We start from the raw sequence: 17,494 nt of genomic DNA, 5'->3' as shown, positions 1-17,494 counted from the left end.
CATGTATTCCGGAACATAGTCTCACATTCGGGTATGTTTCTGAATGTCGCAGGAATTTCCCCGCCAATTTTTGGTTTACACAAGAGTGTAATTGATGCATCAACAATCATGTCGTGTTGCGCAAATAAAAAAGTTGTTTTTCACTTCATTCTAAAATGAAAATGACTAATATTCCAGACTAGTTCTGGACCCGTTCTTCATGTTCCAGATGAGTTTATCGTGTTCCAGAATGGTTTTTCGTGTTCTGGAGGCTTCCAGAATGAAATTTTAAGATCTAGAACACAACATTTCGATGTAAATTAACAATAACTAAACTTAATTCTGAACTATTTTTTAGTTTGTCCTACAACAACGACATCTTTAATTTAAAGGGAAATATCCAGAAAAGTTCTAAAATTTTACTCTAATTTACGAAAAGGTCCAAAACTAAATTTTGTTTATGAAAAAGCATAAATTACCGGTAAAAATGGCGATTTGACCCCTTTTTTCCGGTTTACCGGTTTTATTACTTACATGTTTCACTAAAGTCCCATTATTTTACCCTATTTTGCGAATAAGTCCCAAAATAAAATTTACTGATGATTTGGTCATTTTCTTCATGTAACGTACATTTTATCGGAAAAAATGGGTCAAATCGCCATTTTTACCGGTGATTCATGCTTTTTCGTAAACAAATTTTAGTTTGAGACTTTTTCGTAAATTAGGGTAAAATTTTAGGACTTTTCTGAAGATTTCCCTAATTTAAACTCCAGAACATTTTCAGTTCATTCCGGAGGTGGACTACTACATTTGGAACAGTAAGTAACAGTAGAAAAATAGGAACCTTAAACAAACAAAGAGAAAACGAAAACATCGTAAAATAACATGGTCATAGTTCTCGTCTTCCATGTTGGATATGAGTGTCTATGCATGTCAGAATTGAGTTGAAGCGTCGTAATCTAGTTGGAGCGTCGGAATCGGAATGTGCCTTTTCGGAATGAAGTTGCCGCTTCGAATTATATTCAAAATCCCGATCTGAAAAATATACGGTTGCTCCGGAATAAACATTATGGATCCAATGAAATAGATTAGACCATCCGAAAAGTAATCCATAATTGGTTCCGGAACGATTAATTCTGGAATAAGTAGTTATTTTGCAAAAAAAGAAAAAAAAAATTATATTTTAGAAAAAAACCCAAAAAAATATCAGATTAATAAATTTTCCTTTAAAAAAACCATGGGCATTAAGATAAGAAAAGGGATAATTAAAATTCATATTACACAATTTTAGAAAATACACGGTGGGAAGATATAGAGCTCGTGTTTGGTTTGGATCCTTCTGGATAGAGCACTGGACAAATATACGATTCCCAAAAACACACAGTAGTTGTGTGTGTGTTTGTTATTTGGGTTGGGTTGAGTTGGTTAAGGATATTGTAATTGTATGGTCCGAAACCAATGGCTACAACAGCTCAGATTGCCAACGGCGTCGGAATCGGAATCGCTATCGGAAACAATGCTCTCAGCCGACGAGCTACTTCGGCTTCTCCGTCCAATCATTCTATTTCTCTTACTCCCAACAGCCTTTTACTCGCTTTGACTTGTCGACGCACCACCACTCTTCGTTTCGACTCTGTCGTTAACATCGGCGGTCGATTCTGCAGTCACCGTCGTTCGCTGCCGCCGTCTTCTTTACGAGTTTCAGCTTCATCCGCTGACCAACCTACCTCTTCAGGTACCTACTAACAATCGTTAACACTATATCTATTTGTGTGTGTGTGTGTGTGTGTGTTTGTTTGTTTGAATTGAACTCAATAGTAGAGGAAGCGATGTTATTGCATTTAAGTTGGACGAGAGTATGGATAAATGCATGGACATATGTTCTGTCTCAATTTTAAGATTCTCCAGTATTAACCTCCATTCTCGAAAGGAGCGCTACAATTTTAACATAGAATTTCAAACTAGTACTTCTATATGTAAAATGATGTGGATTTTGTGGCTATTGAAATTTCGAGCATCCGCATGTATGTTCGAGATAAACTTAACACCAATTGATGTTGTATTTGCAGTATTACTTGTAAAAATAGCTTGTATAATTTTATAGACAAGGTTGAAATTCATATCGATAATGATCTGAGATATACTCCCTCATTCATTGAAATTGCAACTGTTCCCTTTCTTAGATGCCCCATGAAAATCTAAACATTTCCCTTTTCAAAAATTTCATGTTAAAAACGGACTATTTGTTGACTATCATCCTTCCAAATAAGTTATCTTCATTGATTCGTTTTCACAAGACTCCATTACTACGTTCTTGACATTTTCATTAAACTACATGTTTGGTAGATTGCTGCAATTTCCATGGGATGGATGGAATACTAGTAAGTTTGTGGAAAAATGTCTCATTTTGCTTTTAGGAAAAGAAGGGAGTATAGTAATAAGCTTGTGGACTTTTGGTCATTATGCACTAAATGGGAGCTTGAGCCTCTTATCGGTTATGTATTATAGATGTGAATGAAATCATGAATATCATTTCTAACCATTGTACTTGACATGAACATGTTAACGAGCCATTACACTTTCAAAACTTTGCAAAAAAACCTTTAGTTGACACCAATGAATTAATACAGACAAAAGTTAATAACTATGAAGGTTATTTTTGTGAAATTTTTTGCACCTACAATGAATATTTGTGACATTCTTGCTAACTACAAGTTAAAAACCTTTAACTTGTAGATTACCTCATACTATATAGGACCACAACAGTCTTAATACAATCTTAATTTACTTTCTTAGGGCCCAAGATTTTATAATTTCATTGTCATTATTTTTTATGCGACATTATGTTTTGTTTTAGCAGGGGAAGGTGTTGAAAATTTGGTAATCATAGGCTCAGGTCCAGCTGGATACACAGCAGCAATTTATGCAGCACGTGCCAATTTGAAGCCTGTAGTGTTTGAAGGATATCAAGTTGGTGGTGTTCCTGGTGGACAGTTAATGACCACCACTGAAGTTGAAAACTTTCCAGGTTTTCCAGATGGAATTACTGGTCCAGATTTGATGGATAGGTAAAACTGTAAAATGTAAAACGTATCTCCACAAATATATATATATATATATATATATATATATATATATATATATATATATATATATATATATATAACATGATTTCCTAATAAGAAAAGCTTTGAAAGTATGATGCTATCTATAACTGTTATTTGGTTATTAGGATGAGGCGTCAAGCTGAGAGATGGGGAGCAGAACTTTATCAAGAAGATGTAGAATTCATTGATGTGAATAACAGTCCTTTTACTATACAAAGCAGCGATCGTAAGGTAAATCCTCAATTGTTATAAAGAAACAAATAAATAAACATAAAACATTAACAAATAAACTTATGTTTAGGTGAAGTGTCATAGTATCATAGTAGCAACAGGAGCCACTGCAAGAAGACTGAATTTACCACGTGAAGATGAGTTTTGGAGTAGGGGAATTAGTGCATGTGCAATTTGCGATGGAGCTTCACCACTTTTCAAGGGTCAAGTTCTTGCAGTTGTTGGTGGAGGTGATACTGCTACTGAGGAAGCAATTTATTTGACTAAATATGCTCGACATGTGCATTTACTCGTACGCAGGGATCAAATGAGGGCATCCAAAGCAATGCAGGATAGGTCAGTCATTTTTCAAACCTCAAAAAAAAAAAAAAAAAAAAAAACAATGGTGTAAGAGAAAGATGAAATGAAAGTAGGTTGGTATTTAGAATCAATGTGTATTTAAGATTCAACTCCCTGAATGTTTGTTTAACAGGTTGATTCTGGCGAATGTTTCAGAGTTGTCGATAATCCGAATATCACAGTGCACTTCAACACAGAGACATTGGATGTTGTGAGCAACACAAAAGGACAGATGTCAGGGATTTTAATCAAGAAACATGATACAGGAGAGGAATCAGTTTTGGAGGCTAAAGGCTTATTCTATGGAATCGGTCATTCCCCCAACAGCCAGTTGTTGGAAGGCCAAGTTGATCTAGATGATTCCGGATACATTTTGGTCAAGGATGGAAACGCAAAAACTTCTGTTGAAGGTGTCTTTGCTGCTGGAGATGTTCAGGTAATATAATATAATACCATTTTTTGATAAAAGAAAGTTTCAAAGTTTTGTATGAAATTAATTGTATATGTAATAAATTTGTGGGTAGGATCATGAATGGAGACAAGCAGTAACTGCAGCTGGATCAGGATGCATAGCTGCTTTATCAGTGGAGAGATATCTTGTCAGCAATAATCTCCTCATTGAGTTTCATCAGGTTACTTCATTTTGACCAAAAAAGTCAAACATAAAAACGGTGAAGAAAACTAAAGTCTAAAACTTTAATTTCATCTTTTTGTTTATATTTTTCACAGCCACATACTGAAGAAGTTAAGAAGGAGCTCACACCACGAGATGTGCAGGAAGGCTTTGACATTACACTTACTAAGCACAGGGGACAGGTATAATAAGAAAAATAAATAAATTGAAAATTACAACCTAACAGAAAGAAATGGAAATAGGATGTTATATAATAATACTCATATTTTTTTTATTTTTATCTGCAGTATGCATTGCGAAAATTGTACCATGAAAGCCCTAGACTCATATGTGTACTATATACATCACCAACTTGTGGTCCATGTAGGACATTGAAGCCAATTCTTGGCAAGGTAATAATAACTAATAATATTTTTTGAAATATCATTAAGTATTGAAAAGAAAATGTATTATAGGTGATAGATGAGTTTGATCAGAATGTCCATTTTGTTGAGATTGATATTGAAGAAGATCCCGAGGTTGCTGAGGCAGCAAATATTATGGGTACACCATGTGTGCAGTTCTTCAAGAACAAAGAAATGATCAGGTTTTCATATTTCTTTGTTCTTTACTTTTACATTTTCTGAAACACTATTTAGTCTTGACATTTATTATGAATGGATACGCAGGAGTGTATCAGGGGTCAAAATGAAGAAAGAGTACAGAGAATTTATCGAAGCAAATAAGTGAGTGTGAGTTTTTCCTATTTTACCCTTTTACAAAATGCTTCACATTCCATGATTCAATTTTGATACTCTCCATTATTGTATTGTAACTTCAACTATGCATTACATATCTTAATATAGTTGTCCACCTCTTAATGTTGTTTCTATGTTTTACCAAATTATTCTATTTGTAAGGCTAATATTGGCTAGTTGTGTTTGTTTCTTTTTTACTTAAAATGGACTTAATCCGTTAAGCTATATTACAATACTCATTTAAACTTTAAGATATTATTACATCGTGTAGGAACAAAAAAAAAACATTCATAACTAAGTTACTCTTAATATCTAAATGTGAATTAATCTTTATTTTGTTGTAGCAAAAAACCAATTATTGGACAGGGTAGTGGATCATGATTGACTAATTTTTAATTGTTGATGATATGGCATTCTCATGAAATAAGATTCTACGCAATAATGCAAACTTACATACAACCATACGACCCAACTTCATAGATAGAGCTGGGAGATTCCCTTTCCTTTCCCTCACGTCAAAGCAACTGAGCAATGTACAACTAAACATGGGCAACGTACAAAGTCAATAAGTAATAATGTATAAATTATAATCCACACAATGTACAAGTAAAACACCATCTCAACACAATTTAATCAAAGAATGAAGATTTATTTACTTTAATAAAAAGAACCAAAGAATATGATATGCCCTAAAATTTTCTAATCTCACTTGTATGTCTCTTGTATTTACCACAACCCAACTAAGTTAATGCTCAAGTTTAGGTACGATCTTAAACTTGGGCATGATTTCTTTTTGCCATGATAAAGAAATGCGATCGAACCAGATGCTTTCTAAACCTCATAAGATTTAACCTAACTTTTTGCCTATCAAGGTAAATCTTTTTTGTAAATTCCCATCCTCGATCATTTACGCTATCAGGGTCAGTCAAAACCACATCATTTCTATCATATTCATCATACAACGAGCTCTCTCGTGCCCCAATCTCATACCCAATATACCGTAAACCAAGCTTCTTCGCGGGTCCCCCATAATACGTCTCTGCAGCCCAAGTTGTACCAAGAGGTACAACTTGAATAAACACAGACCCGGGTTTCATGAACAGAAAGTGAGTCATCGCAGCACCATGGACACCAATCATGACATCGCTCGAGTTCAAAGCCCGGTAAATCTTCGCCAATTCAGTCGTTTTATCGGGTCGGAGAACTTCCACATCAAACCCGATTTTTTCCGCCATTTTTACCAACAAATCTTGGTTCATAATGGCCCGAGACCCGTTTCTTGATATGATAACCAGCTTCGGGTTATTATCGGGGTTTTCGCGGGTTTTTTCCGGTTCTTCTTGAACCAAATCATGAATTCGTGGCTGATATGATTTGTCTAACATATCATGAAAATCTTGGATTGTTTTGTTGGTTGTTGTCAATGAAGAATTGATGGCGAGTTCATCGTGGATTTTTAATCCGACTATGGCTTCAGAGAAACAGTGAGTTCGGTTATCTCCATTGAAATCGATTGGTTCGTAGTCAGAGATCTGAGAAAGAACATCAGCGTACTTCATAATCCACCAATCGTGATATTCAAGAATCACCAACACAACTTTCTTGTTGAATTGCTGAGATGTGATGTAAAGAGGTATTAATCCGTCGTTGAATTCATGGTAGACGTTTCCGGTGAAACCTCCGGTGGAGAAGAACACGGCGGGAACATCATGATACACGTCGCATTTATGCGTTGTTGAGGTATTGGATTTCTTGGATGTGAGAGTTAGTTCGTCGATGGTGGCCATGGTGGATGGCTCCCATTTTCGAGTGTAGGGTTTGATTTTTTCGTGGCGGAGTTCTTCTTCTCCGGTGAGAAGATCGTCGGAGGTGTAGAGGACGACGGAGAAAGAAGATGAGTTTGTTCTTATGTCTCCTTTCATTATGCATATATCCGATCGAATACTGCTTCTGTCACAACAAATTGTTCCTGTAAAAGTAAAAACAGCATCACGATTCAAGATCATGGAACATGAACATCTCCCAGAATTAATAAATAAAATATTCATTCTTTCTGCAACTTGAACACTAAAAGGAAAATTCCAAAAAGCAAACTGGAAATAGATAATAATAAATAAAGAAAACAAAGAAAGAACTTACCATTTGAGACGGACGAACAAAGTGGAGCTTTTATTTCCAAAAGGGCTTCATCTTCACCTTCATATGAATCTGTAGAACCAAAACAGAGTTGATTACTAAAAAGCATAAAAAGACAAAATCTTTAACTCAAACACAGAGCTTTTAAATATGTGTGTGTGAGAGAGAGAGAGAGTACTTACAGAGGAGAGAGAAAGAGGGGGAAGGGTAGGAGAGGAGAGGAGGAAGAAGAAGCAAGAAACAAGAGAGAAGAGAGCAAAAAGTGAGAAAGAAGAGAAGTTTGGGTCTTGATCTCTTGATATTAACACAGCCATGTTCTTCATCTACATGCATCAACATCTCTTTAACACCTTTTCTTGGCTGCATATGCCTCTGATGATCCACCATTTTTATATGATTCAAAGCTTTAGAATGAAGAGAATTTATGGAGAAGGGAAGGGAGCAAAAAATACATGTAACAGAGCTTAGATTTGGGGTTATATGGGGGAAAATGGAAATATATATAAATATATTATGGGCTTCCTCTGTTCTTTCTAAAATTAATAATATTTAATAATCTAATAAGACGATGGGATTGGGAGATGGTCAAATCAGGGTTTGGTATTGGATGCCTTTTGACAGTCAACAACGCGTGTGATTATAGATGAGATGAAATCATGAAACCGGAACTTTTCAGTTAGGCCCCTATAATCATGTGAGTATAATTTAAACTCCCTGTACTATAAATTATTATCAGTCGAAGTCTAAACTTCACATACACCTTGTTTGCACAAGCTTATGTCGCCTTTCATTGTGCTGACATCCATGGATTAATGTGATAAACCAGATGCAGCACTCCTGTGTGATGCTATAGAAAATTTGTCTATGCAGAATAATAATTACATTACAATCATAGTTAGTTATATACAAGAGTGTATTTCTGGTTTGTGAAAACGAATATGAAAAAACAAATTTTTACATGTTTTCATAAACATACATACATAAAAATTAAGAAGAAAAATGTCCAAAATCAAATTTGTAAAAAAAAAAAAAAATCTTAAAAAGTATATTCATAAAAATGAAGAAAAAGGTAAATTTGTAAAAAACTAATTAAAATAAATAGTAAAAAACAAACTTGTAAACAAATGTAAAATAAGTTGTAAAAAAATATTTCTCTAAAAAATTTCTTTTTTTAAAAACATATAAAAACAAAGATGTGGAAAATATATAAATAAATTTGGATCGGATTTATAAAAAATAAAAGTTGGACAAAAATTATAAAATAATGAAAGTTAGTTGGAGGACTTGGATTAGGATCTAACGTTTTATGACATATGTAAAAATAACGGGTTAGCTTCTACATAAGTTTTTATGACATGCAAAAAATAAGGGGAAATAAAAGGGGCCGAAACCTCTACCTCTTAGATTTCAAAGCAAGACGTGTGATGCGTGACCTAGACATGATCGACATTATCTAAAGAGAAATTAAATTGATTCCTACTTTTTATGCCTACAAATGTTCCTACCCAATAAAATTATAACAAGTGCCATCTTTCCATATTTTTTAAACTAAATCATTAAGATTATATTAGGAATATATCAAATACAATTAAATTGAATGGTGATTTATCATAATTTTAGTGGGTAGGAATAATTATAGGAATAAAAGGTAGGAGGGAATTTAATTTCTCTTATCTAAAAGTAATAATAATGGGTTAGACATGGTCTACATCAAAAACTTTATAATTTCATTATTACATTATCTAAAATTATTTACAAATAATAATAGACTTGTTGTTCACTCGTTACAAATTGTCAAGATAGTAATTTGATAATGAATATCTAAGAAAATGTGACACCTAATTATTAACGACATTAATTTGATAATGAGTATCTAACAAAATGTGACACCTAACTTACAGAGTTCATGACATGTGTAGGTAATTAAGTATGTTGTTATATGTATATGAATGGCTACATTGGTTGCTGTCACTCGATGACATGATGGTGAGTAGCGAAATGTCATTTATTTTACAAAATAAACTAGCATTTTCAAATACGAGTTCATTGATAAACATAACCATTTTATCATCTTCAAGTGAAAATTGAAGGTTGAAGTGCAAAAGTTATTTGATTTTCTGGATCTAAGTTCCAATAGATTGAAGGCTGGTTTTGTTCTTCACCCACCATCTTCATCTTTAAAATCTTTGTTTGTTGGTGTCAAGCATGGAAGTTCGTGAAAAATATTTAAGCAAATAATTCTCCACTAAAAACTTGGTAATATATAACATCCATATTTTGAGGCAAGAACCTTTAACTTGATTTACACATTTAATTACTAATCCATCTAGTAATTAATTTACACCTTCAATTGTAGATTGAATAAATAAAGTTCGTGAATTGGAAGAAAACTCACAAACGAGAAATGCTAAGGTATGTGGAAATTTTCAATTGTACATTACTATTTTTGAAATTAAGGCTAACTAATTAAGTACATTTGAGAAGCTGGATTACTATTTTTTGAGAAAATTACAAAAATAACCAAATTAACTAATTACTTTGTAGAAAGTAGCCAAAAAAAATTGAAGCTGCAAATTTAGCCACTGAAATCGCGGATGGAAATAGTCCATTTGCGATTTGCCTATCCCAACTATGAATGTACAAGTGGCTAAAACATGTCTGTGTTTTAGCCACTTGTACATTCGCAGATGGTTTTTTTTTTCCGTGTATATATAAGTAAGAATCATACTAAAATCGTAGATGAACAGTGTCCATACGCGATTTCATCTCCCTTTGATCTGAGATTTTATGTTTTTCTTTTTACCATGAAATCAATAGGTTTGACTACGAAATCAATGAGTTTGACTACAAAATAAACGTATTGAAAAATGAAGAGTGAAAAATGAAGGGAAATTGCAAGGGAATGGACTAGAGAGAGAGTTTCTCTAAAATGAAGAGTGAAAAATGTAGGAAAAAAAAAACGTTTTTATACTAAAAAAAGGGAAATCACAGATGGATTAGTCCATTTGCAAAGGTACAAGTACCTAAAGCACAACTATGCTTTAGGTGCTTGTACCTTCACAGATGGAAGAGCAAAATCGCAGATGGACCATTTCCATCTGCGATTTCAGTGGTTATTTTTGCAACTTCGATTTTTTTTGGCTAAATTTGCAAATTAATTAGTGTTTTTGGCTAAATTTGTAATTTTGTCCTATTTTTTTAGGTAATGCCTTTGAAATTTAGAATGGGCTAATTGATCAATTGTCATGTGTTTCTCAATTTGAATGAACATAAGGCATTAGAATCTAAGTCTTAACACCTTAACATCATCAATTTGTTCATCCAGTTTCAGCTATGGAGACCCACATGAAAGTTCACCACTTGTAAACCTAAAAAACTCAAACCATGTAGGGAAAAAGGTATACCTTAGATGATTTTCTTGATGGAATTGATGAAGAATACCAATCAATTACAATCTTTTAAGCTCAACATTGTATTTTTCCATGGATGTTTTGGTTTTTCTATCTTCATCCCCTTAAGAACATAATGAAAGGATGTTTGGAGAACCCTAAGGGTTTAAGCCATCTTAAGTTTTTATATTTTGCACACTTGGTCCAGGAACGGCCCGTGGGCATGGGCAAGCTGGGCGACCGCCCCGGGCCCCCAAATGCTACAGAGCCCCAATTTTTAACTTGTTTTTGGTTATATATTAACAACTCATTACTTTTTAGCCAATTGGACTACTTCAAACCCCAATACTTTGATCAGAAACTAATTCAAAAGATGGAGCGTGGGAGAGAACGAGACTTACCTAGCATGCGTCCTAATTCCAGGGTCGGGCCAACACGATTGGAGGTCTGGGGCAAAATAAAAAATGGGGCCCTTTCAAAAATTTTATGTATTTGTATATTACACTATTTTATAAATTATACATACATAACAATACATTTAAATTTGTACACCATAGAATGGAGAAAACTAAAAATATAATGGTATTAGAAGTACAAAAATACTAAAGTCTCATCCCCTTTGTTTCTTCATTAACTTGTTCGGTTCTATTCATGTACATAAGTTGTTAACCTCCAACTGAAGTAGATTTATCATCGACAAAAAATTGTTAGATGAATTGCTTAAATCCAGAATACTTGTTGTTAATAACCTGAAAGTAGTTGAAAAAACTATACAACAACAAAAGATTCTATACATATCAAAAACATAGAAATAGGAATAAAAAAGAGTACCATTCATAAATCAAAAATAAGAATATTAACATTACAAATCGACATTAAGCAATAGAGTTCAAGAACTGTCTCTAACTCAAAAATATTAACATTTGATTATGTCTCTAACTTGAACAGCCTCATAAAAATCGAATTTCAAAAAAAGAATAAGAAATTTCAAGAGCGATAGAACATACAAAGATTAATAGTCATATTATCAAAAATCAATTTCACCTATAATAGTCGATTCTGAAAACTGAGCCTTCAAATTTCTAGAAATTGAGAACGAAATCCAATTGAGGCAGTGATTGGAACTCTCGATTCAAACATCTAGGCTAGATTCCTAAAATAAATCAAATAACCTTATTAACTTCTCATTGGTGCTATATCAGGAAAAGAAAATCGACAACAAGAAGGGAAACAATAGAGTTTCCCGTTTTCAGAAATCGTGAGAAGAACGAGACACAATCAGTCTCTCAATTCTAAAATAACATTCGATTCACTAATGGTTGTTGTGGACGAATTCAGAAAATCAGAAAAGAATGAAAGAAATCGATTAACTAGAAATCTTGAATAAGAAATAGAAGAATGATCGTTAACTCTTGCTTTTGGAGAAGACGTCGTTTCGATTTTCCATGGCAATGTTTGGATTTTCTATAGAAATTTGACTGTTGAAGAGTTACGACGCCTTGGAATTAGGACGCATGCTAGGTAAGTCTCGTTCTCTCCCACGCTCCATCTTTTGAATTAGTTTCTGATCAAAGTATTGGGGTTTGAAGTAGTCCAATTGGCTAAAAAGTAATGAGTTGTTAATATATAACCAAAAACAAGTTAAAAATTGGGGCTCTGTAGCATTTGGGGGCCCGGGGCGGTCGCCCAGCTTGCCCATGCCCACGGGCCGGTCCTGCCTAATTCCAAGGCGTCGTAACTCTTCAACAGTCAGATTTCTATAGAAAATCCAAACATTGCCATGGAAAATCGAAACGATGTCTTCTCCAAAAGCAAGAGTTAACGATCATTCTTCTATTTCTTATTCAAGATTTCTAGTTAATCGATTTCTTTCATTCTTTTCTGATTTTCTGAATTCGTCCACAACAACCATTAGTGAATCGAATGTTATTTTAGAATTGAGAGACTGATTGTGTCTCGTTCTTCTCACGATTTCTGAAAACGGGAAACTTTATTGTTTCCCTTCTTGTTGTCGATTTTTTTTTTCTGATATAGCACCAATGAGAAGTTAATAAGGTTATTTGATTTATTTTAGGAATCTAGCCTAGATGTTTGAATCGAGAGTTCCAATCACTGCCTCAATTGGATTTCGTTCTCAATTTCTAGAAATTTGAAGGCTCAGTTTTCAGAATCGACTATTAGAGGTGAAATTGATTTTTGATAATATGACTATTAATCTTTGTATGTTCTATCGCTCTTGAAATTTCTTTTTCTTTTTTTGAAATTCGATTTTTATGCGGCTGTTCAAGTTAGAGACATAATCAAATGTTAATATTTTTGAGTTAGAGACAGTTCTTGAACTTTATTGCTTAATGTCGATTTGTAATGTTAATATTCTTATTTTTGATTTATGAATGGTACTCTTTTTTATTTCTATTTCTATGTTTTTGATATGTATAGAATTTTTTGTTGTTGTATAGTTTTTTCAACTACTTTCAGGTTATTAACAACAACAAGTATTCTGGATTTAAGCAATTCACCTAACAACTTTTTGTTGATGATAAATCTACTTCAGTTGGAGGTCAACAACTTATGTACATGAATAGAACCGAACAAGTTAATGAAGAAACAAAGGGGATGAGACTTTAGTATTTTTGTACTTCTAATACCATTATATTTTTAGTTTTCTCCATTCTATGGTGTACAAATTTAAATGTATTGTTATGTATGTATAATTTATAAAATAGTGTAATATACAAATACATAAAATTTTTGAAAGGGCCCCATTTTTTATTTTGCCCCGGACCTTCAATCGTGTTGGCCCGACCCTGACTTGGTCCCTAAACTTCAGTTAACGTAGTTTCACCAAAAGATACATAATTTCTCACATTAGAGGATTCTAATATACACATTAGACCTTAAGACCTATATACATGAAGTTAATGACAAAATAAGGGAAATGTCAATAAGTAGTACCACATACATCAATGTCATTTGTTGGAAAGTCTCCACGTTTTACATAAGCCTAATACAATTATAGAAGCAAACCCAATAAATAGATCAGTAGTATATCAGGTAAGTCCAATGCCTTAGATAAGCCAAATACATTAGATAAAGATAAGATCAACACTTGAATATGCCCAACATTTAGATTACCCCAAAACTTAGGTAGGCCTAAATGCTAAAATAGCAATATACATCAAAATCCAATACATCTTAATTTATTCTTGGAAAGTTCCTTCTTGATTCATGATTTTTCATCTTTTATTTATTAACGTCCGGTTACATAATTTAATACCCTAAATGAACTTCTTTTGATGGTATTTTTACACTTAAAGATCGAAACCTATAGCCCCAAACCCAATTAATGGATGTTACAACACACATCTAAAAAAATACATTCCTAGTTAAAGTCATATATATTTTTGAATGATACAAGTGATTATAAAATAAAAATATGTTAGCCTCGATAAGGGCATGCCAGTGCACAAAGTGATTGAAAGTGTAGGAATCTACTTGACTACTTCTGTCTTTTTGTTAAGCTGGTAGGATAGGAACCCAAAACTATCAAATAATGAAACAAGAAAGGTATGAACCACAATTTGATGCTTTAGTAGGCTAGTAGGATCATAAATCATAATCCATAACCACCACTTTACTAGGTCCATATGGACATATGGTAATGGTAGGAACCCATAACCATCACTTTAGTATACCAATAAAGTGACAACATAATTGTCAATGAGCCAATGCGATTGATATGTTGATATTTAAATCATAACCTTTTTTTTTTCATATACATACAAACATGAGGCATTAAACTCACGAACACTATACATGTATGCTTTCAATACGTGTTATCCATGTATAAATACATTTTTTTATGCATCTTTGTTTTCATCTAAATGCAACAAGTTTATAAACTTATTTGTTAAAAACTAAAAAGTAACACAAAGTATTTATCGGCCTTACATTATAAGAGAAATTCAACACAAAGTAACACGAACATCTGTGATGATATCCTTTTTTAAAGAGGCAACATAATGATATGAAATTGTATCCCTACAACTTATTTATTGTATTTCTACTTTTGTTGGTGAATATGAAAAAATATATAAAAAGTGATTGTACTTAGTAGGGTGGTATTAGTTGTAATAAACATGATAAACATGAAAGGTAAGAAAAAGGATAAAACGTAAAAAAAAAATAGTAATTATTTTAATTTTTGCTATTAGTATAAGTAATGTATATTAGTTTTTTATTTACAATAAATATATTCTCATCTATAATTGCATCCAGTTATTATTTATTCACATATAATAAGAATGTATAATCAAACTAATAAAATGTTTATAAGTGTTGAATATATTACAATTATAGATAAAAAGATTATACTGTTATTCTCATAAATAAAAAAATAAGTTAATATTATTTCTAATTTATCATAATTGTTATAAAATTTTAGTTATTCCATTCTAGATTTGTAACTGTTGATTTGGTAATCCTTCTGTTACCAAAAAATTTGTGTAGTGAGAATTATTTGGCATTTCAGTAACGTAGGATTTAGGCCAAAATCCAAATGCAAGCAAACATTTGAAAGGAGAGTGATAGATAACTTTTGTAAGTATGGGGTGCTCTAAATGTGTATAATGGAGTAGTTGAAGGGTTAAAGTGAAAGTTTGATGCTAAAAAAGGGAATCCCAACGAACCCAGTTAGGCTGCTGCTAGTGATAGGCCTAGCTGTGGCCGCGTACAGAGTAATATGCTCTGTGGTGTATTGGCGGAGCCTAAAACTTTGATGGTAACGCGCGTGCTTCCACGCTCTACCAGAAGCCGCGTAAGATCCAACAGCCGCCATTTTTTTGGGTGACATTTAAAACTAAATTTCATCAAATATATTAGAGCCGTTATGGCTCATGTGGGTAGTGAAACGGCGTTAAGATTGGATTAACAGTTGAACACCACCCTTTCTTGTTAAGGGTGTTATTGTGTATTTGATTGTGACGAAGACGAAGTGAAACGGGAAAGTACGAAGTGAAACGGGAAAGTTGATTGATTTTTTCCTTTTTGATCGTTTCAATAGATTTTAATTAAAAAAAATCAATTAATTTTTTTACCTATAAATACATACTATGGTTGTCAAAATCGCGATCCTGATTGTAGAATCGTACGATCCTACGATCCTAGGTATGAAAAACGATCCGGATCGTAAAATGATTGTATTTTGGGTAGAATCACAGGTAGGATCGAGATCCAATCCGATTGTACCTTTTTTTTTTTTTTTTTTTTGTAAATGATTTTTTTTCCCACTTTATATCCATTATCCTTTACCAATCTACCATTTATCATTTTTTATTGTGATCTATGATTAATATTTTAAAGTTTTTATAACATTTAAACGAAAAATTAAATGTTTGAAATAATTTTCATAATTAAATATTATAAATTAAAATTATATTTTATTTTGTAGAATCTTAGGATTTCGATCCCGATCTTGCAAACCCAAAAACAATCCTAAGTAAGATCCCGATCTTGACAACCTTGATACATATTATCTATCCTAATTCTATTCACACAATTCTTCTTTCTCTATATTTTATATGATTTCAATTACTGTTCACAAAAAAATATAAAATTATGAATCCTTTCAACTCGTCCGATGATGACGATGACGATATATTCATCATTATGATGTACGAGTCTTGCACTAGCGAACTATTACAACCAGATGCAACCCCTCTACTAACAAGACATGCGGTGTTAAACAGAAATTGCGAGAAAGGACACGAACGTCTATATCACGATTACTTTGCGGATAATTATGTGTACGGGTCAAAGAAGTTCAAAAGAAGATTTCATTTAAGTAGAAATGTGTTTCTACGGAGCGCCAACGCCTTGGAAAGCATGTACTGTTTATTTAATTTTAAAACATATTTATTATATCTTTATACAAAATAAATACAAATTTTACATAGTTAATATAAGTTTAATTATTGTTTTTTCCAATTGAGATATGATGCTAGAGATAGGCGAGGATTCATAACGTTGCAGAAATGTGTTGCGACCATTCGTTTGATGTCTATGGGGGAGTCACCGATACCATGGATGGTTATATGAGAATGTATGAAACAACTACAAGGGAAAGTTTGTATAGATTGTTAAAAGGTGTTGTTGAAATATTCGGAGACCTATATTTATGGAAACTTCCGTTGCATGATATGCAAAAACTGTATGCGACACTTGAAGAAAGACATTGGTTTCCCAGGATGCTTGGAAACATTCATTGCACACACTAGAAATGGAAAAATTGTCAAATATTTATGGATTCGGCATGCATTTTTCAGGGTTATGTGTTCCAACAACGACGTTAACATTCTTGATCAATCGTCGATATTCGACGATCTTTTTTCAGGAAAGGCACAAGATGATCATTTCACGGTGAATGGAAACGAACACAAGTTTGGGTATTACCTTACGGATGTAAAATATATTGCATATTCCATATTCGTGAAGGAATTTCGACACCCTGTTGAACAAAAAGATAAATTGTTCAAGAGAAGATAAGAAAGAGCACATAAGGATGTGGAACGTGATTTGGAGTTCTAAAGTCGAAGTGACACATAGTTTAACATGCAACACGACCATTGGCTTAGAAACTCTACGATATCTTATGTATGCATGTATCATAATGCAAAACATGGTAGTAGAAGATAAATGATGTAATATTTCATACTATATTCCAATGGATCTTAGACACATTCAATTTCAACCAGGAACAACATAATATTTCCACATAGTCGTTGATATTCAGGACACACATAAACATAAAAAACTTCGAAAAGACTTGACATATTATATCTACGATGGTAACGGCGATGATGAATAGTGTTACTTAGGGAAAAAATTATGTATTTTTTTGTCTCGTAATGTTTTTTAATGGATGTTATGCTTTATTTAAATAAC

At 32.9% G+C, this 17,494-nt stretch overlaps 3 protein-coding genes across 4 annotated transcripts; 2 read left to right on the top strand and 1 right to left on the bottom strand.

Moving 5' to 3' along the window:
* Positions 1–1,274: 1,274 nt before the first annotated feature.
* Positions 1,275–5,159, top strand: NTRC (NADPH-dependent thioredoxin reductase C). 2 transcript variants are annotated; one of them, XM_078996441.1, is made up of 10 exons: positions 1,275–1,714; positions 2,840–3,047; positions 3,212–3,317; positions 3,388–3,653; positions 3,813–4,092; positions 4,181–4,288; positions 4,386–4,472; positions 4,578–4,682; positions 4,746–4,876; positions 4,959–5,159. In XM_078996441.1, exons 1-10 carry the CDS (start codon positions 1,438–1,440, stop codon positions 5,017–5,019), a joined length of 1,629 nt encoding a protein of 542 aa, XP_078852567.1. In that variant the 5' UTR covers positions 1,275–1,437; the 3' UTR covers positions 5,020–5,159. The 2 variants fall into 2 exon arrangements, with proteins under 2 accessions (XP_078852567.1, XP_078852566.1); XM_078996440.1 differs by having other exon boundaries at positions 2,837–3,047.
* A 496-nt stretch (positions 5,160–5,655) lies between these two features.
* Positions 5,656–7,650, bottom strand: LOC145048043 (Glycosyltransferase family 61 protein). Its single transcript, XM_078996442.1, has 3 exons — positions 7,346–7,650; positions 7,167–7,235; positions 5,656–6,996 (listed from the first exon to the last, which is right to left on the bottom strand). The coding sequence occupies exons 1-3, from the start codon at positions 7,548–7,550 to the stop codon at positions 5,798–5,800; spliced, it is 1,473 nt and encodes a 490-aa protein (XP_078852568.1). The 5' UTR covers positions 7,551–7,650; the 3' UTR covers positions 5,656–5,797.
* An 8,982-nt stretch (positions 7,651–16,632) lies between these two features.
* Positions 16,633–17,095, top strand: LOC145046790 (uncharacterized). The gene is made up of 2 exons (XM_078995053.1): positions 16,633–16,760; positions 16,876–17,095. Exons 1-2 carry the CDS (start codon positions 16,633–16,635, stop codon positions 17,093–17,095), a joined length of 348 nt encoding a protein of 115 aa, XP_078851179.1.
* The last annotated feature ends 399 nt before the right edge of the window (positions 17,096–17,494 follow it).

The sequence above is a fragment of the Lactuca saligna genome, chromosome 5, assembly GCF_052625555.1.
Source record: "Lactuca saligna cultivar CGN05327 chromosome 5, ASM5262555v1, whole genome shotgun sequence".
Lineage (NCBI taxonomy): Eukaryota > Viridiplantae > Streptophyta > Magnoliopsida > Asterales > Asteraceae > Lactuca > Lactuca saligna.
The sequence above is the reverse complement of the archived record's forward strand: the minus strand, read 5'-3'. Positions and strand labels throughout refer to the sequence as shown.